Source organism: Euprymna scolopes, chromosome 15 (assembly GCF_053919585.1).
Source record: "Euprymna scolopes isolate OS-2025 chromosome 15, ASM5391958v1, whole genome shotgun sequence".
NCBI classification, from domain to species: domain Eukaryota; kingdom Metazoa; phylum Mollusca; class Cephalopoda; order Sepiida; family Sepiolidae; genus Euprymna; species Euprymna scolopes.
In genome coordinates, this window is record NC_136496.1 from 129,772,610 (window position 1) to 129,788,212 (window position 15,603).

The window sequence follows — 15,603 nt, forward strand, 5'->3', positions numbered from 1 at the left end:
TCTCACTTCCATCACTTCTCTCTCCCTCTGTCTATTAACAATCTAAGGTAATAAAACCAACTATAAAACAAGATTGGAATAGTCCATTATAAACAATAGAGAATATCACCACAAGTATTAATACTATTTAGCCCATAGATGGAGAGATAGCAAATAAAAAGATTAATTTTAGATTTTTTCTTTTTAAATTTTTTATTTAACTGGTTTTGCAAACTAGTTTTTAACCTGATTCAAACAATGTAATCCAAGTTCAGTGCAACCCAGCAGGTCAATTGTGTGTGAAGCTTCCTTTCGCCTTCAAAGACTATGGATACCCACGGTAAGGGTGCCTGTGCATGGAATTTTTGTGGCAAGAGTTGCGCAATCTGCAACCACACCTCTCCTGAGTCGACATTGTTAAATACCAGTGGCAAGTGGAGGTTGGGTACGAGTGGAAACAATGCCGAGATAAGCTGAGAGCACATACAGCACGTCGAATTCCCAAACGGTCACCCATCTAACCAGGCTCAACGTTGCTTAACTTCGTTAATCTGACGAGAACTGGTATATATATATAATTGTGCGTGTATGTATATATATATATATACATACATATAATTGAGTGTGAGTACGATTTTATATATATATATATATATATATATATCAGACAAATATTGTTCATTAGCATGGAGTGGTCTTGCTTAATGAGCTTCCTTTGTAATTTTTCAATGAAAGCTCATTAAGCAAAAACACTCCATGCTATTCAACAATACTTATCTAAATGAAAGCATGCTGCCTAAATGCACAATATATATATATATATATATATATATATATATATATATTGTGCATTTAGGCAGCATACTTTCATTTAGATAAGTATTGTTGAATAGCATATATATATATATATATATATATATAGTAATTTATAAAATATATATGGCGATTAAGCTACACTGAATATTCCACGTTTCAGTAGAGTGGATGAAACACGGAATATTCAGTGTAGCTTAATCGCCATATATATTTTATAAATTATTAACTAGCTCTACCTACGTATTGAGCACTTTTGAAGTAAATACTTACAGTTTACGCATAAATCTATACTTTCGTATATTAATTTTATGTGAGTAAATTAAGTAGTTATATATATATATATATATATATATATATATATATAAAATAAAAAATTACAATTAAATTTACCAAAATGATCCAAGATTAGATTAAAGTATATTATAAATATTAAAGAATTAATATTTATAAAGTTATCTCAGCCAGATGTAAAAGTTCGATAAAACCAAATAGGAAATAGAGCTTATAATACGAGCAAGCAGTTAATAAAACATGTTAAAAAACACTTTGAAAAGAGTTAAAAACATATTTAATCTGAAAAGGAAACACTTAATAAGTGGATAATAGTCCTTAATCTGTGGAGTTTCGAAGAAATACTTTCCTTCATGTCTCGTGTTGCGGGGTTCGAATCGTTCGACTGGTGTTAATTGTGGCACCCTGCACTGAAGATTCCTGAAAGGATGAAACACTAGTGTGTAGGTATTTAATTATTATAGTAAAAAAAATAATTATATGTATATATATATATAATCATATTTTTGCAAAAATCAAGACAGCAAAATATAAAACGAGAACATCAAATCGTATATTTTCGTATGCGTTACAATTGTTTCATAACCATTAGGACAAATTCAAACATTATATTTAAAAATATTCCAAAAATACTTTTCAGACACTAAAATAAAAATTATGAATATATTCATAATTTTTATTTTAAGGGAACCAGCAGCTTGGCCTCGCCTCCTTCATCCTCGTCTTATTTTATTTCTTTCTTTCTTTATTTATTTATTTTTATTTTTTTTCATTATCTAATTTTAATATATAAATATTTTTGGTAAATATATATATATGTTTGTGGAGAGAGGGGGTTCACAACTGTCAACGAAGGGAAGAGTCTATCAAACATGTGTACGATGTGTGACGATGGTCAAGGACATGCGTTGCATGGAGAGAAATCACCTGATAACGATGAACTTTAAATCTTCATGTGATCTTAAAGCTTTCAACATTTTCTTTACATGTTCGATTAAAAATCAGTTTTTTTTTGGGGGGGGGGGTCACAAGATTAATAATTAATTCATAGTTGATTGCATTTTGACATTGATCCGTTTTAAAGGATAACCAGTTTTTTTGTGCAAAAAATTGTAAGACAATGGATGAAAACTCAGATGTGGAGAAAGTATATTTGGATGGTGAAGCTATTGAGATTTTTGTGAAGTTTTATCTTTTAATGAGATAACTGGATCACAGGGTGGAGCAGGTGCTAGTGTGATTGCAAGAGTTATGAATGGATGGAGTAAATTGAGGGGAATTTTGTCATTATTAACAAGCAGAGCATTAACATAGTTGACCAAGGAAAGAGTCTATCAGGCATCTGTATGAAGTGTGATGATCTATGTCAGTGAAACCTGCTCAATGAGGGTTGAGGACATGCATTGCATGAAGAGGAAAAGACATGAGAACAATACAATGCATAAGTAATGCGAGTCTTGAAGGCAGGTTTAGATCTGATGACCTGAACAGTATAGGAAGATGTGTGCAGAACTGGAAACTTCGCTGGTTTGGTCACATTAAAGGAATGGATGACAATGCACAGGTGTGTACATGTAGAACAGTTGAGGTAGCAGGTTCAGGTCACAGGGAAAGGAAAAATTGGGATGAAGTGATAAGAATTGATTTGAGAGAAGTGTGTGACCCAGTCGATCACATTTTTTTCTGATACATATACATAATCAATAATCAATATTATGATAAATATTTTTTTAATTGAATTCTTATCCATATACACACGTGTTTCAACCTTTACTGAGAATTATCAGTGTGGAGGATGATTGTTATTTTAGTTCCATTATTCAAAACTCCAGACCCAAGTTAACATATTTACTGTTGTCTGAACGTCTAGGAACATATGGCCAAGCCAATAAGCATAGTGAAATGAAGAGAGTTAAAGTCTATTTATATCTATGCATGCGGACATATCTAGAAGACTGTCATATGAACAGGAATATTGTTATCTTGCATTGCTTTCCTCCCTTTTATTTATATACAGATATGAAAGTGAAGCTAATCATGTTTTTTAGTTTGCAAAACAGTGTGGCTATAATGGGCCCGTACGGTACCCTACATACCGGGTGTCTCTAACCTCGTCAAACTGCACTCGATATGACAGACGCTCTTTCAATCGTACGTTGTCCCGTCACAAGTTGGCCTATTGATCATCTTCACACGTTGTGTTTCCATGATGGGGCGCTTCGCTTCTTAAGTGAATCGTCTCCTATCCTGTGTAGTCTCCGGGTACATCAATCACTCCGCTGGTCCCTGCAGCTCGCTGCAAAATGAAGAGTCCTCACCACAAACAAACAGAACTCCAGTTTATAACAATAACAACTATTTATTAAGTTCATTACTTCACAATGGCTACTGTCTAAATTGACGTGACTGACTAGAGCAGTGAACAATGTATGACCAGACAAGTAAAGTCTCAGATTTCACATTAACACAGGCTTGTTAACATTATAACATCCGGCCTGAAGCCCCCAGGTCGGGAACGCTTTACTAGCCCAGCTGTTTATTTTGCTGGCTATGACTCGTATAGTTTTAGAATTCCTTTTTTTTTAATCCAATCCTTTTTCCTCACCTCTCCCTCGGAGAGTAGTTAAAAACATCCTTTCTCTCTTCCTCTCAGAGCCTCTCCTTGTCTCAACCACTCAACACCTCTCTCTCTCTCTCTCTTTCCTGGGAGGGAGGTGGTTGCTCACACTGATATCTATTGGCAGTTTCCTGGGTCCCTTCACACAGCACAGTGTGTGGCCTTTATCAGCAAATTCCTCTTCCAATACAAACATCTCCTCTGACATCTCGGAGATTATTCCAATTCTGTCCCCATTTTTGAGACAATATAACATCTGGTTTGCCTGTAATAAGCCCAGAAAGACAGCTATATTGATATTTATATTAAAAAAACCTTTTTTCTATTTATTTAAAAAGAAAATATAACTTTGTTATATATGGGTCGGAGAATTGCATTCATCTGCAAAAGATCTAATTTGCATATTCTTTTAAACATTCATTTTAATTAATTCCCTATTAGTTTTCAGCTTTCATATGGGATGATCATCTTTAGTTTACTATTACGTGTAATTATATTCATGCAGATATTCTACATGATTTATACTTGTGTAATATTTGTGTAAAAAGGTTATAGTAAACACAAACTTCTTTTTATATATATTTCTGTCTGCATATATATATATATATTTATTTATTTGTTTAAAAAGTTTTGCCTACCAAACTCCTTTGTCAGATTTGGGTCTGCAGACATGAAACTTAATATATATGGTATTCAGACCCATGCAAAGCTTTATATTTGGGGTTTAGCTGGGGAAAAATCAGTGCAAAAGTGTGAAAATTAAAAAAATGGAATTTGCGAGGCGAAGGTTGAACAACGGCTTTACGAATATGCATGCATAACGTAATGGCTATTGATTCATATTTTAATTTTTAGCCTTGCAGTAAACATGTCTTCATAGTTTAGGCACTAACGTCAAAGGAAAAAGTAAATCGTAAGTTAAAGGTTTCGGTTTCAATTCTTAGTGGTGGCGAACGAGTTATTTATTTTTTTTTAACTTTTTAAATCATTACTATATATTAGGTCCAATATAATCTATATATCTATAACAGTGAAATTGTTTGTCTGTGTGTGTGTGCCTGTGTGTGTACATTTCCCTACCAAACTACTCTGTCAATTTTTAGTCTACGGACTCGAGATTTGACATAAGGGGTATTGAGATTTGGGCGGGTGTCAGTATTTTAAACCATACACTAAGGATTAGCAAGGATTAGAGTTTAACACATATTTCCCTAAAATACGATTTTGAATCAACACTTCACTCGAAAAAGGTGTTTCTGCTGCATTATGTTTGCATGTACAAATTTTGAAGCAACATTAACATTATGTGTACTTGTGCAGAATACGGACCGTACTCTATAGATAAATATTTATTTTATTTTTATTTCTTTCTAATCAACCAATGATAGTAAAATAAATGTTTTTTTTTAAACGACGTTGTCGGCAACGATTTGATTGGTTCAGCACTTTTCAGTGTTTTGCATGAACTGCCAGGAAAATTCCAATTATAGCACAGTTTTTCTTTTGCAGGAGTTTCAAGTTTCAAAGCACTATTTTTTTTTAAATATATTTCAGGACTTCCAGGAGGAAGTAAAATCCAAACAACCAATTGTAGAATCTTTGAGACTGACCGGTGTCGTCTTTTGCGAGGGACCCTTGAAGGAGAATCAGCTCGCTAAAAGCCGGCTTGACACGATGAATAAAAAGTGGAAGCAGGTTACTGCAAGGTGTGAACACCTAGTGGGTGAGCTGAGGAAAAAACTCTCGCAGTCAGATTATTTTCACGAGGAAGTTGAACGTCTGCTCGTATGGATGAATCACATGGAGGCGAAGGTGCAGGAACACCAGCCTCATAATATTGATGAAAACGAAAATAATGTCCAGTGGCAATATGATAGTTTACAGGTAAGTGTAACTTGTTTATTGTTTGGATTCTTTGGACGACTGTTCTCATCTTGAGTGTCATTTCCACGACGTTTCAGTCGATGTAACCTCCCAACTTCTTTCAGGTGTATATTGTCGAACTTGGGAATATGAAGGAATTTTAAATGGAATCCTTTACTTCACGGGGGTAGCATGCTCTTGTCCTGTCAGCCATAACTGAATAGAGATCCTAAGTAATTCGCAATTGTATTTATCAATCGGCCACACTGAGAATTGAACCTTCAACCTTCAGGAGAATATCACTTTTACAAATGATTTTTCCAAGTACTCTAACCACTGCGCCACGGGTTCACAACCTCCAAAACAATTGTGAATTTCTTAGGACCTCTATATATTATAATTTTTTTCTCCTGAAGTAAATAAATAATTCTGTCCAAATTCCCAAGTTCAACAGAAACATTCCCGAGTACGACAAGATACACCTCAAGAAAGTCGGAGGTTACATCGACCGAAACGTTGTGAAAATGACACTGAAGATGAGAACAGTAGTCCAAAGAATGCAAGTAATATGAATAATCAATGTTCATCTCAAAAATATTGTAGACATTTTTTAGAGTTTTCCATCCGTCTGTAGCCCAAATTATGTCCAATATGTCAAAGATATTTGATTTGGACGAATATGAGCCAAAAAGCAGGTGTGATGTATTAGAATATTTCATATTTCTTGTGCTTGTGTAGATTCTCATGTGAAAACATTATTACGTCCTTATGGGCCATGTCGAAATTTGTATAAATTCTAAAAATTACAAAAAAATCATCTATTAGATGATGTGTTAGATGTATTTTAAATTAAAAATTTTAAATAAAAAATCAGCCACAATTATGTTCCAACATATTGTGTTTAAAAATGATGGTACATATTTATTTAGTAAAAATTATCGATTGCAGTTATCTCCCTTTGAATCTTGTGAACTCTTCAACACGAAAACATATGATAAAACTCTAAAAATTGCTAAATTCAATATTTAATGCCGGGTACATTCCACTCATCTATTATATAAAGGACAGTCGTCTGCATGTTTGTGTGCGTGTTTGTATGTCCGCTAAAACTTTTGTCATCCGCATTAGACAGGCATGAACCGGGTACTGTTAGAAAGAGCAATGTCTCAGACACATAATATCGAAATATTAGAAAAAACCGTCAATTATTTCATGTAGAAACATTGTTTTGTTTGAAGGGGGGGGGTCAGGTAAAACCTTGGTTTCGATGCTGTTTGTTAATCACGTATGCATGAATGGTCGATTCGTTGTTTCATTTTAAAAAGCTAAATTTGCACGTCATAACATCTGTGTCGTCATGGTCTGATCGATAACGTGTTCACTTACGAATTTAACTTTTGCAAGTTCGTGCCCAGCATGCTGCATTGTTATTTTCTTTTTTCTCTCCCCTATCTTTTAAAATTTCCAACTTTCTTGCACACGTACACCACGCAGCATTTTCTTTTAATAACATGATAAGATGGCACCAAAGTCGCACTTTTTAAAAAAATTTATTTTTATTTATTTTATTTTTTTATTTAACCGTATTTGTTGTGTCTGCACAAATAATTAACAAGAACACAGAAAGTAAAGGTATAATAATAATATATTAGGAAGAAAATTTATATACATATTTACATGTCTTCAGATATACTTCAGTTAGAGATATTCCGGCAGGTGGCGTGTTGCATGTCTTACTGGAGGCAACATAGGCGTCTTGCCTATTTGGCGATCAGTTGCCGAACTCCCCCGGTATTGGTGATTGATACCTTTATATATCTCACTCACCCGCCTATGTTAATTAGTGGGCGTCTCCACAACAATATTATACAACAGCCCCCCCCCCCAACGCTAGTATATTATGATTATATAGTCCACACATCCACTTACCTTGGAAAATACAGCGGAAGAAAAAAAAAAGGCAAACATTGTCATAATAAATAAGGCTGAAAGACGTGAACAACACAGAGAAAATACCCGTGTTTAATGTATGATATGAAAAGAAACTGAAACTTTAAATCCATCAACCCTCGACAGCAAAGTAAAATACTGCCTCATTAACTCATTGATTACCACACGATTGTTCAAATGACTAGCGTACACTCATTAATCCTTATCCTCGAGTGACCACTGAGCCTTGATAAGCTGTGACTCCTTTGTAAACAAAAAACGTGTTTCTCTATAATCTTACATCAGTTCTTATCATATGCTTACAGGAAAAGGCAATTTTAACACTTTGGACATTAAGTGCGAAAACGAAACATTATATACATCAGAACGTTTTTGTTATGGATACATATACAGTCACTGCAGAACATTTTATATAGACACGATTTATACCCCCCCCCATTTTATATAGACACCCAATATATATATACATATATATATATATATATATGGATTGCATTCCATATTTAAAAATGGATGATAAAGAGTAATGACTACGTACAAGCATCCCTATCCCTCCTAGATTTCAACCTCAAAATATCAGACGAGGGGACCGTCACTACTAAATTCTACCGAAAAGCAGTCAGCTGAAGTATATTTGTACACTACAAGTCGGCCCTCCGTACTAAGGCCATTATCGGATATGCAAGGAATGAGATCATCCGCATCCAAAACAAGTGCAGTAAGCCTAAAGACAAGGCAGAATGCACAAAACAGTTCCACCAGGTCCTAGAGACAAACGGATACCCCAGCACTGTCATTAAACACCTCTGGAACACGAGAAAACGTGTAAGAAGGTTCCCCACCAATACCTGCTTCCTTAAAATGCCCCATCTCAGCGACAAGATCACAATGTCTATCCACAGGGCTATCAGAAGGGAGGGTCTCAATATGCAACTAGCCCACTCCGGACCATCCCTTAGACAGTAGCTTTCTAAATGCAAGCACAATGAGGACCCACCACCATGCACACTGACAAATTGCCCCGTATACCCCGCAACCATATGCCACCGCACACATGTAGCCTACAAACTAGAATGCTCTGCCTGCTGAAAATTCTATGTGGGCAGTACCACAAGACCCCTACACATAAGAATCAAGGAACACACACAAACACAAGCATTATTATTCCACAAACACCTCAACACCTGCAGAAACACTAATACATCTATTAAAGTCGATATTTTAACCACAGAACGCAATATTGGGAATCTTCGCATAAAAGAATCATTACTAATATCCAAATTATGGCCAGAACTCAACAACAGACTGGAGCTCGGATCATCATTCATTATATAACTTTACATCCCACCAAAGACTTACCATTACAACCTTAACCCATTAGAACAGGTACACCACTGCACACCGCTCATACACCAACTCACAGTCCAGACAGGGCCTTACTACAAGCCTCCTCCCATATAGATTATATATAAAAAAATAAAGAAATTAAATAAATAAGTAAAAAGCAGCAATATATAAAAAAAATAATAATAATAAATAGTTAGCTGAAGTAACATAAACCACTTAAAAAAAAAAAACTTTTGATTTAAGGTAACCCAAATAAACGCTAACAACAAACACAAATAAATTAATAAACAACAAATAATAATAAAGAATTAAATAGAAAAAAAAATGCTCCATCTATAGCCACTTATAGTTTTATTAAAATAAATAAATTAATATTTCCCAAGGAATGTCATCCAGCGCCCCCCTTCCCAGCTATCTTCCTATTCCTGACAACCGCACCCCTAACCTAAACACCCCAACAGCCGACTGAGGGCGCCCCATCCCGAACCCCTTCCCCACCTTTCTCACATCCCCCTTCCATTTCTCTCCTTCAAAAGCTAATCAGTACCAGCCTGCTAGCGACTTGTGTGAGCTAGATACACCAAGTCATCCCACTGAATATGCTAGGATGTTAATAAATTAAACAAATAAATGAATAATACAGAGCAGCAGGGGGAAAAAAAGTAATAAAGACAACAAAATAGGCATAGAATATACAAAATTAATAAAAGCTTACTCTAAAGCAACAAGTTATAAACTAAAAAAATAAATTAAAAAAAATTTTTTAAAATATATATATATATACAAAAATTTTTTATAAAAAAGGAACAAAAAAATATGTTAATTACCTAAAACAGGCCATACATAAACCCCCTCCTTACATTTGCTCCAAGGCTCCACACAGCCACCCAATTTCCGCTCCATAATATAGCATGCTTTGAATCGATCTGTCACGTCTACCATTTGAAAAGGGAATTTTTTTCCGAAATTATTATGGATATTGTCACAGACATAACAAGTAAGACATTTGTATTTAATACAACTGAATAAACATATGTATATATCTAGATATATATGTATGTACTTATTGATTTGTAAATCGCCACTTGTCTTCGTCTTCTTCCAACAACACCGACTATATCTCATTCCTCGCATTGTGATAGCCTTCTAATTCTCTACTATATATATATATATATGGATTGCATTCCATATTTTAAAATGGATGATAAAGAGTAATGAGGTACGTACAAGCATACAGTTGCCTTAGCGTATCATTATATATTGTATAAATCACCCACCCACACACACAAGGACACAAACGAAACGTTATACACACCTGATTTGCATTTCCCCCATGTTATACAGACCAGTACATAACACACCTGCATAACACTTTTCCTTTTCTTACAAACAGAATATTTCATCACTTAATTAAAAATGAACACTATACTCTTCTCTCCTAATGGAACTTTTATTAAACACTATTTGATGGACTTTCGAACCTTTTTGTCTTCGTCCATATTCATGGACTTATTCCATTACTAACACTATTCTTCGCTTATCCATTTTATATTCATCGAGATGATACAATAAAGTTGTTTTTTAATGTTAAAATGAGACTTTGTCTTTCTATTCGAAATATACACCCATTTTCTTTTTTCACTAAAAGATTTATATTCATGCTATTTCATTGTTTAGGGGAAAACATGTCATGCTATGTTGAAATTTGTATAAATTCTAAAAATTACAAAAAATGATCCACCAGATGATGTGTTAGATCTATTTTAAATAAAAAATCCACCACAATTACGTTCCAACATACATTGGTACATATTTATTTAGTAAAAATTATCGATTGCAGTTACCTCCCTTTATATCTTGTGAACTCTCCAACATCAAAACCTATAACTATAAATTGCTAAACTCAATATTTTTTTTTTACTTGCAATTATTTGGATCTTGTGAACTCTCCAACATCAAAACCTATAACACTCTATAAATTGCGAAACTCAATATTTTTTTTTTTTTTACTTGCAATTATTTGGATCTTGTGAACTCTTCAACATCAAAACCTATAACACTCTATAAATTGCTAAACTCAATATTTGTTTTTTTACTTGCAATTATTTGGATCTTGTGAACTCTCCAACATCAAAACCTATAACACTCTATAAATTGCTAAACTCAATATTTTTTTTTACTTGCAATTATTTGGATCTTGTGAACTCTCCAACATCAAAACCTATAACACTCTATAAATTGCTAAACTCAATATTTTTTTTACTTGCAATTATTTGGATCTTGTGAACTCTCCAACATCAAAACCTATAACACTCTATAAATTGCTAAACTCAATATTTTTTTTTACTTGCAATTATTTGGATCTTGTGAACTCTCCAACATCAAAACCTATAACACTCTATAAATTGCTAAACTCAATATTTTTTTTTACTTGCAATTATTTGGATCTTGTGAACTCTCCAACATCAAAACCTATGACACTCTATAAATTGCTAAACTCAATATTTTTTTTTACTTGCAATTATTTGGATCTTGTGAACTCTCCAACATCAAAACCTATGACACTCTATAAATTGCTAAATTCAATATTTTTTTTTTTACTTGCAATTATTTGGATCTTGTGAACTCTCCAACATCAAAACCTATGACACTCTATAAATTGCTAAATTCAATATTTTTTTTTTTACTTGCAATTATTTGGATCTTGTGAACTCTCCAACATCAAAACCTATAACACTCTATAAATTGCTAAACTCAATATTTTTTTTTACTTGCAATTATTTGGATCTTGTGAACTCTCCAACATCAAAACCTATAACACTCTATAAATTGCTAAACTCAATATTTGTTGTTTTTTTTTACTTGCAATTATTTGGATCTTGTGAACTCTCCAACATCAAAACCTATGACACTCTATAAATTGCTAAATTCAATATTTTTTTTTTTACTTGCAATTATTTGGATCTTGTGAACTCTCCAACATCAAAACCTATGACACTCTATAAATTGCTAAACTCAATATTTTTTTTTTACTTGCAATTATTTGGATCTTGTGAACTCTCCAACATCAAAACCTATAACACTCTATAAATTGCGAAACTCAATATTTTTTTTTTTTTTACTTGCAATTATTTGGATCTTGTGAACTCTTCAACATCAAAACCTATAACACTCTATAAATTGCTAAACTCAATATTTTTTTTTTACTTGCAATTATTTGGATCTTGTGAACTCTCCAACATCAAAACCTATAACACTCTATAAATTGCTAAACTCAATATTTTTTTTTACTTGCAATTATTTGGATCTTGTGAACTCTCCAACATCAAAACCTATAACACTCTATAAATTACTAAACTCAATATTTTTTTTTACTTGCAATTATTTGGATCTTGTGAACTCTCCAACATCAAAACCTATAACACTCTATAAATTGCTAAACTCAATATTTTTTTTACTTGCAATTATTTGGATCTTGTGAACTCTCCAACATCAAAACCTATAACACTCTATAAATTGCTAAACTCAATATTTTTTTTTACTTGCAATTATTTGGATCTTGTGAACTCTCCAACATCAAAACCTATAACACTCTATAAATTGCTAAACTCAATATTTTTGTTTACTTGCAATTATTTGGATCTTGTGAACTCTCCAACATCAAAACCTATGACACTCTATAAATTGCTAAACTCAATATTTTTTTTTACTTGCAATTATTTGGATCTTGTGAACTCTCCAACATCAAAACCTATGACACTCTATAAATTGCTAAACTCAATATTTTTTTTTTTTACTTGCAATTATTTGGATCTTGTGAACTCTCCAACATCAAAACCTATGACACTCTATAAATTGCTAAATTCAATATTTTTTTTTTACTTGCAATTATTTGGATCTTGTGAACTCTCCAACATCAAAACCTATAACACTCTATAAATTGCTAAACTCAATATTTTTTTTTACTTGCAATTATTTGGATCTTGTGAACTCTCCAACATCAAAACCTATAACACTCTATAAATTGCTAAACTCAATATTTGTTGTTTTTTTTTACTTGCAATTATTTGGATCTTGTGAACTCTCCAACATCAAAACCTATGACACTCTATAAATTGCTAAATTCAATATTTTTTTTTTTACTTGCAATTATTTGGATCTTGTGAACTCTCCAACATCAAAACCTATGACACTCTATAAATTGCTAAACTGAATATTTTTTTTTTACTTGCAATTATTTGGATCTTGTGAACTCTCCAACATCAAAACCTATAACACTCTATAAATTGCTAAACTCAATATTTTTTTTTACTTGCAATTATTTGGATCTTGTGAACTCTCTAACATCAAAACCTATGACACTCTATAAATTGCTAAACTCAATATTTGTTGTTTTTTTTTTACTTGCAATTATTTGGATCTTGTGAACTCTCCAACATCAAAACCTATGACACTCTATAAATTGCTAAATTCAATATTTTTTTTTTACTTGCAATTATTTGGATCTTGTGAACTCTCCAACATCAAAACCTATAACACTCTATAAATTGCTAAACTCAATATTTTTTTTTACTTGCAATTATTTGGATCTTGTGAACTCTCCAACATCAAACCTATGACACTCTATAAATTGCTAAATTCAATATTTTTTTTTTTACTTGCAATTATTTGGATCTTGTGAACTCTCCAACATCAAAACCTATAACTATAAATTGCTAAACTCAATATTTTTTTTTACTTGCAATTATTTGGATCTTGTGAACTCTCCAACATCAAAACCTATGACACTCTATAAATTGCTAAACTCAATATTTTTTTTTTTTTACTTGCAATTATTTGGATCTTGTGAACTCTCCAACATCAAAACCTATAACACTCTATAAATTGCTAAACTCAATATTTTTTTTTTTTTACTTGCAATTATTTTTCTACTGGATCATTGTTCATAACTTTTGGAATTTCTATTAATGTTAAAGATGATACAATGAAATTGTTTGTAATGTTTAAATGACACTTTGTCTTTCTATTCTGCATACGCACACATTTTTAAGTGAATATTTTTTTCCATAAAAAGTCATATTTATACTATTTAATTGAATTTCCCACGAGAGTAGTATGTGACACAGGGTCGTTTGTTATGTAAGAAAAAAAAACAGCTCCCCAAAAAGGGACACTCTGAAAGTAGGCAAAAATAAAAATTGCTTTAGTATAGAAGGGTTCCCTCTACATTGACTAAGGAAAAATCACCTTAAGTGTAGCATCAGAACAGATACTACACTTGGATTTTAAGTCATATTTATTGTATAACATTTGTGTCTTTTTGGATTTTTTCAGTCCCTGGGGAATGAAATTAAGCAGCAGCAGACACACATTTCTGCCCTGAAAGAAACGTCCAGACATTTACAGGGTGAAACCATTTCTCATCGGGTCACAAAATCCAAAGATGACATTCACATCATATCGGCGAAGGCGCATAACTTGCATCGACAGATTATGACGTGTTTGGCCATCTTGGAATCTCGACTGGATTTCAAAAGGAAACCAGTAAGTACAAACGCTAAGTTCTTTCGTTCTAGTTTAATATAAACACATTTCTACATGCACATACATATACAGACACATATACTTCTCTCACACATACATACACATACATATACAGACACATACTTCTCTCACACATACATACACATATAAATTGGGAGAGAACTTGAATGCCTACTAAACACTATCCTCAATTGTCTAAGGTCTTTCTGCATAGGGATTTGTCAGAACAATCTGGCATGAGGATACTTTTTCCATAGAAGTAAACCCTGACCAAATATTCAAAATCACATAGTATTCGCTGCCCAAATAAGATCTCCTCACTATGGCTAACCCATATCAGCTTTTACGAAGAACGGTGCACCTTCTCCAAGTGATGTTATCTCAAGTAATAGCATGAAGCTTGATACTCCACCAGACCAGATAAATTCTTGTTCTGGAATCCAGTAAGACCAAGAGACTAAAATGAAAGATATACTTCAACGTATAAAAATGGTTAATTAAGGAGAGGAAAATTATGTTCTCAATTTCTTTACTAACTCAGTGTTTGAGAGATAAAGAACTTAAATGGAACATTCGAATATCTATGTATCTCATATAGAGTTCAAGTATTAGACCCGGAAAGAACAGTTGGAAATAAGTTATGCACCATCCATTATGACTATAAAATCCCTATAGTTACGTATCTAGAAAAACAGAACTGTTAAATCTGATATAGTAATATAAGACAATATGGAAAGAGTAGCAAGTGTAGTTGAAGTAAGTGTCCTTAACCTGAGATGGAAAAGATAACGAAATACCAAGGTCTTATGTACGATATGAAAAGAAATTGGAATCTTAGGAAGATTTCTATCATTCCAGTAATTATAGGAGCAATTGGACTCATAAAAAAGAATTTCAAAAACTACATGTTGGAACGATAAATTTGTCGCCCTAAAGAAAACAACAGTACAGCTTTATTTTAAAACTTTTATTGAAAAAATCAAATCGGGTAAATTGATTATGCAGTAAAGCTGACATTTATTCGATGTAGCCGCCTTCAGCCTCAGTCACTGTCTCGATACAGGTCTGGAACTGGAAGCATGCCTTTTCCACAAGCGCTGGCAGGAGTTCAGTTAATACTCAGCAGATGTCGGCGATCAGGCTGGCTTTGGTGTTGTGGAAGGTCATGTTGGTGATGTTTTCGACATATGACCAAA

General features: G+C 33.1%; 1 protein-coding gene across 3 annotated transcripts in view; it reads left to right on the forward strand.

Annotated features, from left to right (window-relative positions):
* LOC145294135 (nesprin-1-like) overlaps window positions 1-15,603 on the forward strand; it is a 1,091,614-nt gene that overhangs the window by 1,025,141 nt on the left and 50,870 nt on the right. For all 3 annotated transcript variants that reach the window (XM_080141241.1, XM_080141242.1, XM_080141243.1), the window contains 2 exons: window positions 5,258-5,587; window positions 14,198-14,407. In XM_080141241.1, the coding sequence (XP_079997367.1) occupies window positions 5,258-5,587; window positions 14,198-14,407 (540 nt within the window). The remainder of the gene's footprint in view (window positions 1-5,257; window positions 5,588-14,197; window positions 14,408-15,603) is intronic.